Source organism: Corythoichthys intestinalis, chromosome 19 (assembly GCF_030265065.1).
Source record: "Corythoichthys intestinalis isolate RoL2023-P3 chromosome 19, ASM3026506v1, whole genome shotgun sequence".
Classification (NCBI taxonomy): domain Eukaryota; kingdom Metazoa; phylum Chordata; class Actinopteri; order Syngnathiformes; family Syngnathidae; genus Corythoichthys; species Corythoichthys intestinalis.
Genome location: NC_080413.1, coordinates 6598082 through 6612141, shown reverse-complemented (window position 1 = coordinate 6612141; position 14060 = coordinate 6598082). Strand labels below are relative to the sequence as shown.

Sequence of the window (14060 nt, the reverse complement as noted above, 5' to 3'; positions counted from 1 at the left end):
TGGCTGTGTGCTCCGGATAATTGTCGTGTTTGATGATCCAGCCACGACTCATCTTCAAGTCTCTGACTGAGGGAAGGAGATTGTGACTCAAGATCTTTTCTCACAAATTACAGGAAGAAATACATTGAACGCCTAGACTAACTAGAAGAGGTGTGAATCTTTGGGCACCTAACGATTCGATTACGATTACGATTCAGAAGGTCCGATTCGATTATAAATCGATTATTGATCCCCCCCCCCCCCCCCCCCCCCCCCCCCACTACACTAGTTCCAAAATTCTTCAAAAATCCTCTCAGGCTAAACAAACTACTATTTCAGTATCAAGTTAACCGTTAAAAACAGTAAACAAAATACTCAAGTCCCCATTCTGTATCGGCAGCTTTAAACTACATTCAATTAATTTAATGTTGTGAATCAACCGTTAAAGTTGTTAAAATTGCTTCCGTTATTCCAAAATTTCCCTTCCGTCTACTTTCGACGTGGAAGTTTTAAAAGTGTTTCATCATTTAAAGATAGATTCAAGCAAAGATTTTGCCGATTTAAAAAAAAAAAAAAAATTTTTTTTGATAAAAAGTAATTAGGTTCACTACAACAGAGCCTTCTAGAGAAGTCTACTGCTTTAAGATGGCGCCTGTTTACTAGCGCGGGAAAGTCTGTCATTTCACATCTAGTCTAGATATATGTGATATCTACCATAGCCGTCCGTATGTTTGTAGCAACTAGCAACTGGGCGCTGTTTGTAGCGGCTGACGGCCGCAGTCAGGTATTATTATTATTTTTTTTTTTATCTAGCAGCATGTGTTGAACATGATATTTACTCTCGGTCTGTTCCTCATTGCGTCCCGAAGACCGCACTGACTGTGTTTTATTTCCGCTTTACCTGGTATTATTCAATAATCGGAATTTGGATGTTTGTGAATCATTCTCGAATCTTCCACGGCTGAATCGCGAATAATCTAAGAATCGGAAATTTCGCGCGCCTCTACTAACTACTAATATGTTGGTGCTATCTTCAGCTAGATGTATTTCCGGTTAACACCATATGGGGGCCTGTTGACCAGGGAGAGAGGGGGACGGGGATGCGGGTGTCTATAAGCTAAGTGATTGAAAGGAGTAGAGTGTACACAAATCAGCTCTGTGATCTAGAACCCAGTAATCGTGTGAATCCTTTGTGAGTGTAAGCCCGTTGGCGACCGACCCTACCCCGCCCCATCGCCAATCCCGGCGCCGGGACCCCCCACCCGAGCGCGCCCTATCACATCCTGCCGCACGCGAGCCCCACCAGGCGCGCGACAGCCACGCAGACGAGCAGAGACGCCTGTGGCTCAAGATCTGACGATACATTTCACCATTCATCCTCTGCTTTATACAGTACAGTCGTCCTGTCCCCTTTGCTGGAAATCAGCCCCAAAGCATGAGGTTTCCACCCCCATACTTCACAGTGGGGATGGTGTTCTTAGGATTGTACTTATCCTTCTTTTTGCTCCACTCACGACGAGTAAAGTTTGCACCAAAAACTTCTACTTTGGTCTCATCTGACTACATGACTTTCTCCCATGACCCCTCGCCATAATTCAGATGGTCCCTGACAAACTTCAAACGGGCCTTCACATGTACTGGCTTCAATAGGGGAACCTTCTGAGCAATGCACGATTTGAAACCATTGTACTGTAGTGTTCTACTGACAGTAGCCTTTGAAACTGTGCATCCAGCTCTCCTCAGGTCATTGACCAGCTCCTGCCATGTAGTTCTAGGCTAAGCCCTCACTTTGTTCATCATGAGTGATGCCTCATGACGAGGGATTTCACATGGAGCCACAGTCCGAGGTAGATTATCAGTCATGTTTAGCCTTTTCCATTTTCTAACAATTGCTGCGACTGTTTATTTATGCTTACCAAGCTGCTTTCCAATTGTCCCAAAGCCTTTTCCAGCTTTGTGGAATTCAACAATTTTTTTCTCTGGTGACTTTCCAAAGCTCTCTGGTCTTGCCCATAGTAGCAGTTAGATTATGACTGACTGCGGGGTGCACAGCTAACAAAAAAGAGCTCAAGCGGGTGGTGGGTGGTTGATTAGTAATGGGGTAAAGGTAGATTTTTTTTTAAGGTACAGTCAACTCATTGGGTGTCATAATTATTGCTGATTCTCAGGGGTACAAATACTTACAGTAAATTACAAATCATACAATGTGATTTCTGGATTTTTTTTTTTTTTTAGATTATGTCTCTATGAGTGGAAATGCAGCTCTGATTGAAATTTCAGACCTCTACCTATTTTCTGAGTGGGTGAACTTCACAAGAGTTGCCAATATTTCTGGTCCTCATTGTATGAAAGACTTGATGACAAGACCGTTGCACCCAAAAGTTATTCCTCTGAAATATTAGCATGTGAAGAGCATTAAGCTTACGAGTCACTGAGAAAATATCTCTCAGTTCTGGACAGCTCCTCCACCCAGAACAGAGATTTATGAGGGACATTCCTTTAAATTCTAATGTATGAATAAGAAGCAGAGTATGAATGTAGAAAACCTTGTGCTTCTTTCCATAGGTAGAGTTTGACTTTTGGGGCAGGGGGGGCACAACATGTTAATGACCCCGAAACGCAGTGTCAGCAATAAAATTAACTTAATTAACAAGAATATTCATAATAATAAGTTGACAATGAGAGATTTTTGTTTCCCATCATTCTTGAGGGGAATTCTAAATCAGACTGCTTAGGCAATACTTTTTGCCAAGATCGTCATCCATTGAGTATGGTACACCCGCCGGTGTCGTGCCATTGTAGTTACCCCAGTAAAAATTGTATCCCCTGGGCGGAGCCATTTGGAGGTCGATTTGTGTCTTTATTATTCAATCAAAAAAAAAAGTTGCTTCAATAAAAAAAGTGTTGTTTCAATCAAAATATATATTTTCAACCAAAAAAAGTCGCTTCAATCAAAAAAAAAATGTGTTTGAATGCAAAAATAAATTTTAACTAAAAAAACTTTTAAAAATGTGCATGAAAGCTATTTTTCTTTAATTTTTTTGTTTATTTATTTATTTTTTTTTAATTATTTTTTTTAATTGAAGTAATGTTGATATGTGTTTGCGCCACATTTTGGCGAGGACATTTTTTTCTTTATTATTCAATCAAAAAATAACTTGCTTCAAAAAATTTCAATCAAACTTAAACCAAAAAAAAAAAAGGAAAATTTCAATCATAGAAAAAGGTCTTGAATACGTTTGAACACTTAATTTGTCAATGTAAAAATTTTCTTTGATTGCAGCAATCCTTTTTGTGTTTGGGCCATATTATGGGTAAGGCATTTGTGTCTAAATCATTCAATCCCCAAAAAAGTGGCCTCAATCCAAAAAAAAAAAATTTCAAAGAAAAAAATAATTTGAAAAATAAAACTGACCTCCCTTAATATTTTTTTGGGAAAATTATGTGCTGAGCAAATGACCATCTGAGGTGCTAGTCACATGATCTGTTCGAAAAGTTTTGACCCATTATGAATTTTTTTTTTTTTTTTTTTTGGTCATTTCATTCATTTTTGTAGCATTTTTAATTGCTTTACAACTTTTATGTAGATATACTGTATATAGCGGAAAACATAGACCAGGCTGCTCTTGCACCCCTCTTAAAAATAAACTGCTGTATTTTAAGCCCCCCCAAAAAACTGTTGTGTTTGATAGAACAATATGTCTATATGCTGCCATAGCAGATTCATGGCACGCTAAGCCTCGGAACTACTTTGAATTTGTCCGTTTTACCCTGGAAACCCCTGTTTACAGACGTCACGCAACTGCTTTTGTTTCAGCCTAGCCGTAAAAAGAAGGTAAGTAATCGTATTTATTACTAGAAATGTCTGTCATTTTTAGCTTAGAATCATTAATTTATGTCTAATATGTCGTTTAAAAAAAAACAAAACAACAACTTTAACAAATTATTCACTCGCATATTTTAAACTTTTAAACAAATGACGTCACAATGAAAAAAATGGCGTCTGTAAAAAAGTCACGGATATCTACCTCATAACTATCACTTGATTGTATTTTTTTTGTTACTGTCGCATTTTCCCCGATATATTAGATGATAAATAATCGATCCAAACAAAGAACAATTGAAAAATAAAGTTTAAAAGGGTAACTATATGAAAAAGAAAATCTCAACCACTCCTTGTTGTCTGCGATTTCTGCATCGTGACCCTTGTTATATTACTATGTTTCACCCATAAAAACCCAAAAATATCCAGCTATGGCCATTCACAGCTGTGTCTTGACACTCGGTGATATATGCTACATGGAGTTTTTGGATCGAAACAATGTAAGTAAGCGATAATATCTCGTTAAAATCGTGGCGTCTTTAATTCTGCTCTCGCCTCCAGCTGGGGTTTTGCTGTTAAAAAAAAAAAAAAAAAAAAAAATGTAAATGCCCTCCTGTTAAAAAATTTTCTTCCCCCAGAAAATTGAGATTTTAAGCTTTCCAATGATGTATCACAAATGCATATCGGACAATTTTGAAATTTGGCCAAATTGGGGGTCTCACAGCAGAACTTCAAGTCACCTTAGTGTTTTCCGCCATATATATACTATATATAGACCCTACTCACATGACGTCACAACCACGCCTCCGCGCCATGTTGTCCGTCTACTTGTCGTGTTGACGCATTACCGCTACGTAAATTCCTCCTATTATGGCGTGTTTTTCTGCTCGTTAACGTTAATAATCCAAATGGTGAAGGCGTGTGTGGCGGTTGGTTGCAATAACAGAGAAGATAGACGGAGAGACTAGAGATAGTTTCATTTCACAGCAGCAGTATTTTGCAAGAGCCCGAGTGTCGAAAGAACGCTACAAAGGCGAGATTGTTGAAATTATGAATTTAAAAAAATAAATAAATAAAGTAAATGTGACACACAGAAGGGCTTGCTAAAATTTCTTTAAATGTATTGTTCTACGTAAATCAGCCCAGGTAGCCCCCCACATTTTTACCACACCAAATCTGGCCCCCTTTGCAAAAAGTTTGGACACACCTGTTTAACTGATGATCCGTAGACGAGGCCAGCTTCTTTCACTTGTTACCAGCTAAATATTATTCAAAAAATAAAGATGGTGGAAGAAATAAGCATCTTACCATCTGAATTTGAAACGGTATGTTGTCTGCGATTAGCCTAGCAATGATCTTAATTGTGGTTGTCAGCCCAAAACCCTCTAAATATATATTAAATGCATCTTACCAGATATAAAATGACTACTACATAATCTGCGGTAATCGTTTGGAGCCCAGTTTTCTCGTCGAATTGCAGCAGTCCGTCTCGCTCTCCTCTCCAGGTCTCTCGGAATACGGTAGAATCTCAAGTCTCTCCGTCCATCTTCTCTGTTATTGCAACCGACCGCCACACACGCCTTCACCATTTTGATTATTAATGTTAACGAGCAGAAAAACACGCCATAATAGGAGGAATTTACGTAGCGGTAATGCATCAACAACGACGAGTTGACGGACAATATGGCGCGGGGGCGTGGTTGTGACGTCAGGTGAGTAGGGTCTATAGGAAAGTCAATTACATGCAATTACACTTTTCGGCCACCAGGGGGTTATGCTTCTTTCTCAGGTTCAGGGCTAAGATTCAAAAGACTCGAGAATTTTCAGCTGACCTTCAATGAAGCTGATGTTTTTCAGGGCCAAGGAGTGCTCCCAGTCCTTAAGGCGTAAGTCCTCGGTGATGGTGTTCAAGATCTCCATCTCGTTCCTCAGTTGTGCCTCCGTGTGAACATGTGTTACCCAAAGACTGGAGGTGTCTTCGGTGATGTTGCTGATCTGAATCTACCGGAGACGTTTCACGTTATAGCGAGTCGGCGTGTGTGATCAGAGTGGTCTTACCTGCAGATCTTGTATTTTCAAGTGGTGAATATTGATATTATTGCTGACGGTGTGATTGACAGCCCCAACCGTCCAGTTGACCTCATCCAACTTGTCTCTCAGACCGCTAACCTGACCTGATGTCTCCCTATTACAAAGAAACGCACGGTCACCAGCTAGCATGGCGACATCTCAGTTATCAGTACTGCGTGGTAAAGATGTGATCGATCGGGTCCAATCACGTCATTTTCAAAGTATCGGAATCGGCAAAAAAATATCAGACATGCCTTTTTTAATATATATACAGTATATATTTTTTATTTAAATCGTTTTCTAATTGTATTTAACGTTACAGACAAAATGTCTTACACTCATCTAGAGTAGTTTTGGCTTTAAGTAGGGCTATCAAATTTATAGCGTTAACGGCGGTAATTAATTTTTAAAATTAATTACGTTAAGTAATTAACGCATGCGCTGCACGACCCACTCACGCATTGTCGCGTTCAATCTATAAAGACGCCGTTTTACCTATGGATGCGCTAAAAGGCAGCGGAAAATGAGTAGAGAGAATTTTGACAGCCTTTGGAGCCATTTATATGTGTCTAAAGCCTTACAATACCTCTTTTAGCAATTAAAAATAACGTGGGAGGCAATGTGGGGAAGAAAGGTAGTAGTTGATTATTTTCTTAACACCCTATGTTCTTTCCCAACGCAGAGAAGATATCAATTGGTGCCCCTACGCACAGTCATGGTTGAACTTCCCATCATGCATTTGGGCAGAAGTTAAATGGCTGCAGCAGAGGTTGCGCTAGACTTTTTCGTTGTCTGTCATTTTGACTGACAGTGTCATAAAAATCCGGTCATAATCTATTTTTACCCGTCACTTACATTTTTAAAATGATAATAATGACACATTAGTTTTCATTCATTTTTAATTAATATTCTGTCAGAACAAGCTTAACAAGAGGCAAACAGACAGCGGAGTGCACCAATCAGCCGTTAGCAAAGCGACGAGGGCAGGACGAGGGACTTGCGCGTAAGAAACAAGAAGTAAACATACGAGGAGAACGGAGTTTATTCAACATGGCTAGCGCGAGACAGACTGTTGTCAATGTCTCGTGTCGATGTGTTTTAGCTCATTTAAAACTGAATTTACCGCGGATTGGAACATATTCTCGGCTCTCCCGTTCGCCATCCGTGTTGTTGTAGAGACGACTTCCGGCGTGCAAGAGTGACGTTGCTCGTGAAGAACACGTCACGCAAATAAACAAATCTAATTTGTCGATTGATTTTGTACCTACTCGAAAGGCTGTGTCCCAGACTTTTCTCTCAGTGTTTGAAAAATACAGGGAGAACAGTCTGGCCGTGCCAGGCAAACACTCAGTTGCCTTGACATTTTTCCGAGTAAGGCCAACGACGTCATGCATCAAGAGAGACAATAGCTAATTAATATGCTCACTCGCCACCCTGTGGTCTGGGGTGTGAATTGCAACCTGTCAAAATGACCGATGGACTTCTGTTTTTTTCCGTCACCGTTTTAAAAAACCGGTCAACGACGGAAAATATTCGGTTAACGCGACCCCTGGGCTGCAGTATCATTTACTGAAAGCTCAACAAATACACTAGATGGCAATATTTAGTCACAATGTACAAAGTCACATTTATCCTTTAAGAATTACAAGTCTTTCTATCCGTGGATCCCTCTCACAGAAAGAATGTTAATAATGTAAATGCCATCTTCAGGATTTGTTGTCATAATAAACAAATACAGTACTTATGTACTGTATGTTGAATGTATATATTCGTCCAAGTTTTATTCATTTTTTCCTTAATGCATTGCCAAAATGTATATGATTGAGAAAAATTATCGGGAATGATTGGAATTGAATCGGGAGCAAAAAAAAAGCAATCGGATCGGGAAATATCAGCAGATACTCAAACTAAAACAATCGGGATCGGATCGGGAGCAAAAAAAACATGATCAGAACAACCCTACTGCGTGGCTAACGTGGCTAACCTGAGCAGCAGCTTCTGGTCACGGAGCCAGGTTGAAGCGCGGGCCACCTCGGCAGTTAGGCCCGTCAGGTTCCTGCCGGCTGAGCTGCTGAATGATGACAAACGGTCATCTAGCTGCACCAAGTAGCCTTCAGACTGCAGAGAATGAGCTTGCATGTTTCTCAGCTCAACCTCAAGACTCTAGGAACAAAAAAACAATCAACAAATGAGGTTCTTCAGGGTCAGTTTTGACAGTTTACATCCTCACCCTCTCACAGCAAAGACTCAACAAATAACAAAAGAAGCACCTTAATGAGAATCTCAAGTTTCTGAAGCCTGTCACTATGATTCTGGAAGAGGTTCTCCAGCTTCCAGATGTTCTCCAGTAAGTCTGCCCGATCGGGCGTCTCGCCAAGTGTCTGCTGAAGCAGCCTGGAACGCTCCGACATTTGGGTGACGTTCTCCATCAGCACCTGTTGCCGCTGCGACCATGCCTGGGAGCGAGACACTGCAGAGACAACCAAACAGTTGTTGTTGAGCATCGTCATCTCTCAGCAATGGAGAAAAAGTCCCCAAATTTAAGGGAATCAGTCATCATCAATCACTTAGCTTGGATTACAGATTTTGCACTTAATAGAGAGCAGATGGCGGAATCTAGCGAAAGCTATCTGGCTTTAGAGTCGCAAAACTCCAGGAAATTTCTCCGTGCGTGTTGTTGCTGGAGATAAGTGGGTACAATCTGATATGTTTAGCACAAGTTCCTGGACATTAAAGGGTTGTCTTTTGGCCCTGGTTCCTAGTTCCTAAACACAAAATTTGTCCTTCTACAGGTACGATTTTGTTCCAGGAACTACATCAACAACCTTGACATGTGTCCTGGAACTAAATATGTCCAATCAGATATGTTCTATATGCCGATGGTTTTGCTTGAGAAAGTTCAATCCCAGAGTCAAGTCTTATTTTTGGCCTTGACAAATGACTTAAGAACTAAATTCTGGCCAAAGTTCTTGTGAATAATGGTCCTACTAAAGTTCGTAGTTCCAAGATAACGGTTCCCAGACTTGTCGAAAGAACTATACCCTTAGCTTGCTCTTCTTTGAACCCCTAATACATTACAAAGGACCTAATTTTGACAAATTCAGACAATTTTTTGACCATTGTGCTTCATTGTGCAACAAAAAAATCTAGCTAGATTTTCCTGGACCTCTGAAATGTACAACCCTGCAAGTTAAGGCTCCCGTTCATACCTGGGCCTATTTTGTCTGAATTTCCATGCTTTTGATGTTGCCTTTATATTTCAAAGGAAAAATTGTTCACAATGGCCTGCTTGGGTCGCTTTTTTTCAGGACACCATAATCTTCATGTCCAAACTTGTTTTCCTCACTGACTGATTATAATCAACATTTTGGACCCAAAAAGCCAAAAAAAAAAAAAAAAAAATCCCCAAATGTTTTGTCAAAATTTGTAAAATTGATGTCCTATTGACAACCAAACTTCTCGATGAACTGTTTTGAAGCCTGATAAGATTTATTCAACTTGTTAGGATACACATTCGGCAGAAAAAAATACGACTGAATAGTTTTATATTTAATAATTCAACACAAACAGCAGGTACAGTCATAGGCATTTTTTTTTGGCCTTCACACATACTATGGTCAAAACAGATTACCGTAATTTTCGGACTATAAGCCGCTACTCTTTTCCTTCATTTTGATACCTGTGGCTTATAGTCCAGTGCGGCTTATTTGTTTATTTTTTTTAGTAACACTTTACTTGACAGCGGTGTCATAAGACTGTCATAAGATCATCAAAATTATAACATTATACTATCATGGACATTACTGAATGCTTATGTCATTAAGTGTCATTTGGCAAATTATGTCACTAACTCAATTTTTGTCCATCTTGGATCTTTTTCATCCATTCAAAAGAGATCATTTGCCGGATAAAACTTAATAACATCTGTTATAAGCATTCATTGATGCTCAGGACAGAGACATGTCATAATTATGATTGTGTAATGAAAGTCTTATGGCGTCTTATAAAGTGTTAGCAAATACAATAACTAGCAATTGATGAAACAATTGGAACAGTAACTGAAGAAATATTTAGCACACAACATGATTTTTGATTGTTATTTACATCTGAAGCGCTGCAATGCATGCTAAGAGGCATGTTGGATGACAACAGTGTTGACAGCAGATGGCAGCAGAGGTTGACTGTCTCCCCCAAGGGAGCAGTGATGGCCAAATGAAGCTTCTTGAAGCAATAAAGCTTTGCAGCCAATTGGTTCAAAGCTTCATGGTGCTTCATTTGGTCTTTTGACAGTCGTATGATGCCGCTGTCAAATAAAGTTTTACCGGTTAATATCTTTCGGTGTAAATATCCCATGATACAGTGAGGACAGCTGCGCCCTATAGTCCAGTGCAGTTTATCTATGAACAAATGCCGTTTTCGTGCCAAATTTGGTGGGCTGCGGCTTATAGTCAGGTGCGCCTTATAGTGCAAAAATTAGGGTATATACAGTAGACCAACCGTGCAAAATAATGGTGAAAATATATATATATGGACAGACAAGGCTGAAAAAGCAGTTTCTGCTCATGCACCCGTCTTTAAAATAAACTGCTTTATTAAGCCAAAAGAACTGTTGTGTTTGATAGAACAATATGTCTATATGCTGCCATAGCAGATCCATGGCTCATTGAGCCCCCAAACTATTTCTAATTTGTCTGTTTTACACTGGAAAACCCCATTTACAGACATTGCGCAACCTCTTTTGTTTCAACCAAGCCATATAACGAAGGTAATTAATTATATTTATTATTCAAAATGTCTGTCATTTTCAGCTTAGAATCATTATTTATTTAGCCGATCCGGATTTTTTTGTGTAGTTGTTCATACTGAAAAAACATGAATGCGCCGGCGAAGTGACATGAATGCGCACTGTGACGTTCCAGTGCAGCAAAAAGCAGGAAAAAGTCTTCACATTTATTGATTTAGCTGCAAAGCCCCCAATTTAACACAACAATTAACCTTGCTTGTCTTATGCTTGACTGCATCCACTTAAATCTTTCTATTGACAAGACGTAGCTTGGCAACCACTCCCTACCGCGCAGATGTTTTAAAGCGTGACGCTAGGATGACATCGTCCATGCAAAACAAGTTATTAAATAGTGGGGGCTTCCCCTGAGGTCCTAAAGTGCTCAAATTGGGGTACAAAACTGCAGAGGACCTCCCCAAGAGAACAAATGAATTGCAGCTCGTTACGCGTGTTAGCTTTACTCCAAATGACCCGAGACCGGGGGGGCTAATTGCTAAATGATGGTCTGTCTGCACCACAACACTAACACACTAGTGAAAACGCACACACACTTTATACACTCATGCTAATACACGATATACAGGCATGTTTTCAGCAATTATTGACAAACATCTCTAAAAACTAAGACTTGTTGTTGTTTTTCAATTCCCACACACGCAATGTTGTCATAAGAACATTTGTCAGTTTGAGCCAAAAGGACAGCTGCTGCTTCAGTTCGTCACTTTTTGGCTTTTAGCTTTTTGTGATTGACAGTGGTGCGTGTTTTTTCCTCTTGCATCACCTTTCACCACCAAAATTGCAACAACAATATGGATTGGTCACAGCCTGTCAGCTTCCCAGCTTCCAAATTGCACTTTGGATGGGAAAATCAAAACTGTCCCGCGAATTTAACAACATTTAGTCGTCCAAAACAAGATCACGGAATCATGAACTGTCATAAGCGGATTTTAAGGGGGGGGGGGGCAGGCCCCCTCCGTGGTGGCTGAAAAGTGTCATTGCATGAAATTGACTTTCCTATAGACCCTACTCACGTGACGTCACAGCCACGCCCCCGCGCCATATTGTCCGTATACTCGTAATGTTAATGCATTAGCGTTTCGTAAATTCCTCCTATTATGGCGTGTTTTTCTGCTCATTAACATTAATAATCAAAATGGTGAAGGCGTGTGTGGCGGTTGGTTGCAGTAACAGAGAAGATAGACGGAGAGACTTGAAGTTCTACCGTATCCCGAGAGACCCGGAGAGGAGAGCGAGATGGACTGCTGCAATTCGACGAGAAAACTGGCCACCAAACGATCACCACAGATTATGTAGTAGTCATTTTATATCTGGTAAGATGCATTTAATATATATTTAGAGGGTTTTGGGCTGACAACCACAATTAAGATCATTGCGAGGCTAATCGCCGACAACATAGTTTCAAATTCAAGATGTTTATTTCTTCCGCCATCATTATTTTTTGAATAATATTTAGCTGGTAACAACTGAAATAAGCTGGCCTCGTCTACGGATCATCAGTTAAATAGGGGTGTCCAAACTTTTTGCAAATGGGGCCAGATTTGGTGTGGTAAAAATATGGGGGGCTACCTTGACTGATTTACTTAGAACAATATATTTAAACAAATTTTAGCAAGCCCTTCTGTGTGTCACATTTGCTTTATAATTTGTTTAATTCATAATTTCAACAATCTCGCTTTTGTGGTGTTCTCGTTCGACACTCGGGCTCTTGCGAAATACTGCTGCTGTGAAATTAAACTAGCTTCAAGTTGCTTTCATTTCTCGCTGCGTATCTTCCCTGTAATGTTGTCGTAGATGTCAGCATGTCTTGTTTGGTAATATTGCGTCACATCAAACTCTTTGAAAACAGCGACTTTCTCTTTGCAAATGAGGCAGACACAGTTGTTGCGTATTTTATTGAAGAAATAGTCCATAATCCACCTATCTTTGAAGCGTCGGCCATCGCAGTCAACTTTTTTTTTTTATTGATTGTCGCCATTTTAGAAAATTGGAAGTAAAGGGTCACACGGGGTAATGTTGCTTAGTGTGCTGCTCTTAAAGTTTTTCAAAGTTTCGTGAGAAAAGGCTGAGTTTCTGTGGACAAGATAGTTGTAGATATCAGGGTAGCAGATGCCAGGCAGAGACGGCGAAGACAGCGGGTCGAAAAGTATCGATTTAGGCATCAAATATGGATCTGGCGAATGGATCGACCGAAGCTTTTCCACATAACGCCTTTTATGCAACACATCCAATGAGTTTACAGCGGGGCTTCCATGAATTGCACTATAAATTGCACGACAAATTGAGACCATTGAGAATACAGACACACAATGACGGACAATATGGCGGCACAATACAGCGACATGTCATTGTGTGACGTTGGTGAGTGGGGTCTATATATACAGTGCCTTGCAAAAGTATTCGGCCCCCTTGAACCTTGCAACCTTTCGTCACATTTCAGGCTTCAAACATAAAGATATAAAATTTTAATTTTTTGTCAAGAATCAACAACAAGTGGGACACAACCGTGAAGTGGAACAAAATTTATTGGATAATTTAAACTTTTTTAACAAATAAAAAACTGAAAAGTGGGGCGTGCAATATTATTCGGCCCCCTTGCGTTAATACTTTGTAGCGCCACCTTTTGCTCCAATTATAGCTGCAAGTCGCTTGGGGTATGTTTCTATCAGTTTTGCACATCGAGAGACTGACATTCTTGCCCATTCTTCCTTGCAAAACAGCTCGAGCTCAGTGAGGTTGGATGGAGAGTGTTTGTGAACAGCAGTGATTTTCGACTGGATTCAGGTCTGGACTTTGACTTGGCCATTCTAACACCTGGATACGTTTATTTTTGAACCATTCCATTGTAGATTTGGCTTTATGTTTTAGATCATTGTCCTGTTGGAAGATAAATCTCCGTCCCAGTCTCAGGTCTTGTGCAGATACCAACAGGTTTTCTTCCAGAATGTTCCTGTATTTGGCTGCATCCATCTTCCCGTCAATTTTAACCATCTTCCCTGTACCTGTTGAAGAAAAGCAGGCCCAAACCATGATGCTGCCACCACCATGTTTGACAGTGGGGATGGTGTGTTCAGGGTGATGAGCTGTGTTGCTTTTACGCCAAACATATCGTTTTGCATTGTGGCCAAAAAGTTCAATTTTGATTTCATCTGACCAGAGCACCTTCTTCCACATGTTTGGTGTGTCTCCCAGGTGGCTTGTGGCAAACGTTTAACGAGACTTTTTATGGATATCTTTGAGAAATGGCTTTCTTCTTGCCACTCTTCCATAAAGGCCAGATTTGTGCAGTGTACGACTGATTGTTGTCCTATGGACAGACTCTCCCACCTCAGCTGTAGATCTTTGCAGTTCATCCAGAGTGATCATGGGCCTCTTGGCTGCATCTCT

At 40.2% G+C, this 14060-nt stretch overlaps 1 protein-coding gene across 4 annotated transcripts in view; it reads right to left on the bottom strand.

Moving 5' to 3' along the window:
- Positions 1-14060, bottom strand: part of scara5 (scavenger receptor class A, member 5 (putative)) — a 57445-nt gene that overhangs the window by 24487 nt on the left and 18898 nt on the right. For all 4 annotated transcript variants that reach the window (XM_057823643.1, XM_057823645.1, XM_057823642.1 and 1 more), the window contains 4 exons: positions 8143-8342; positions 7857-8035; positions 5861-5987; positions 5635-5803 (listed from right to left, as the gene is read on the bottom strand). In XM_057823643.1, the coding sequence (XP_057679626.1) occupies positions 5635-5803; positions 5861-5987; positions 7857-8035; positions 8143-8342 (675 nt within the window). The remainder of the gene's footprint in view (positions 1-5634; positions 5804-5860; positions 5988-7856; positions 8036-8142; positions 8343-14060) is intronic.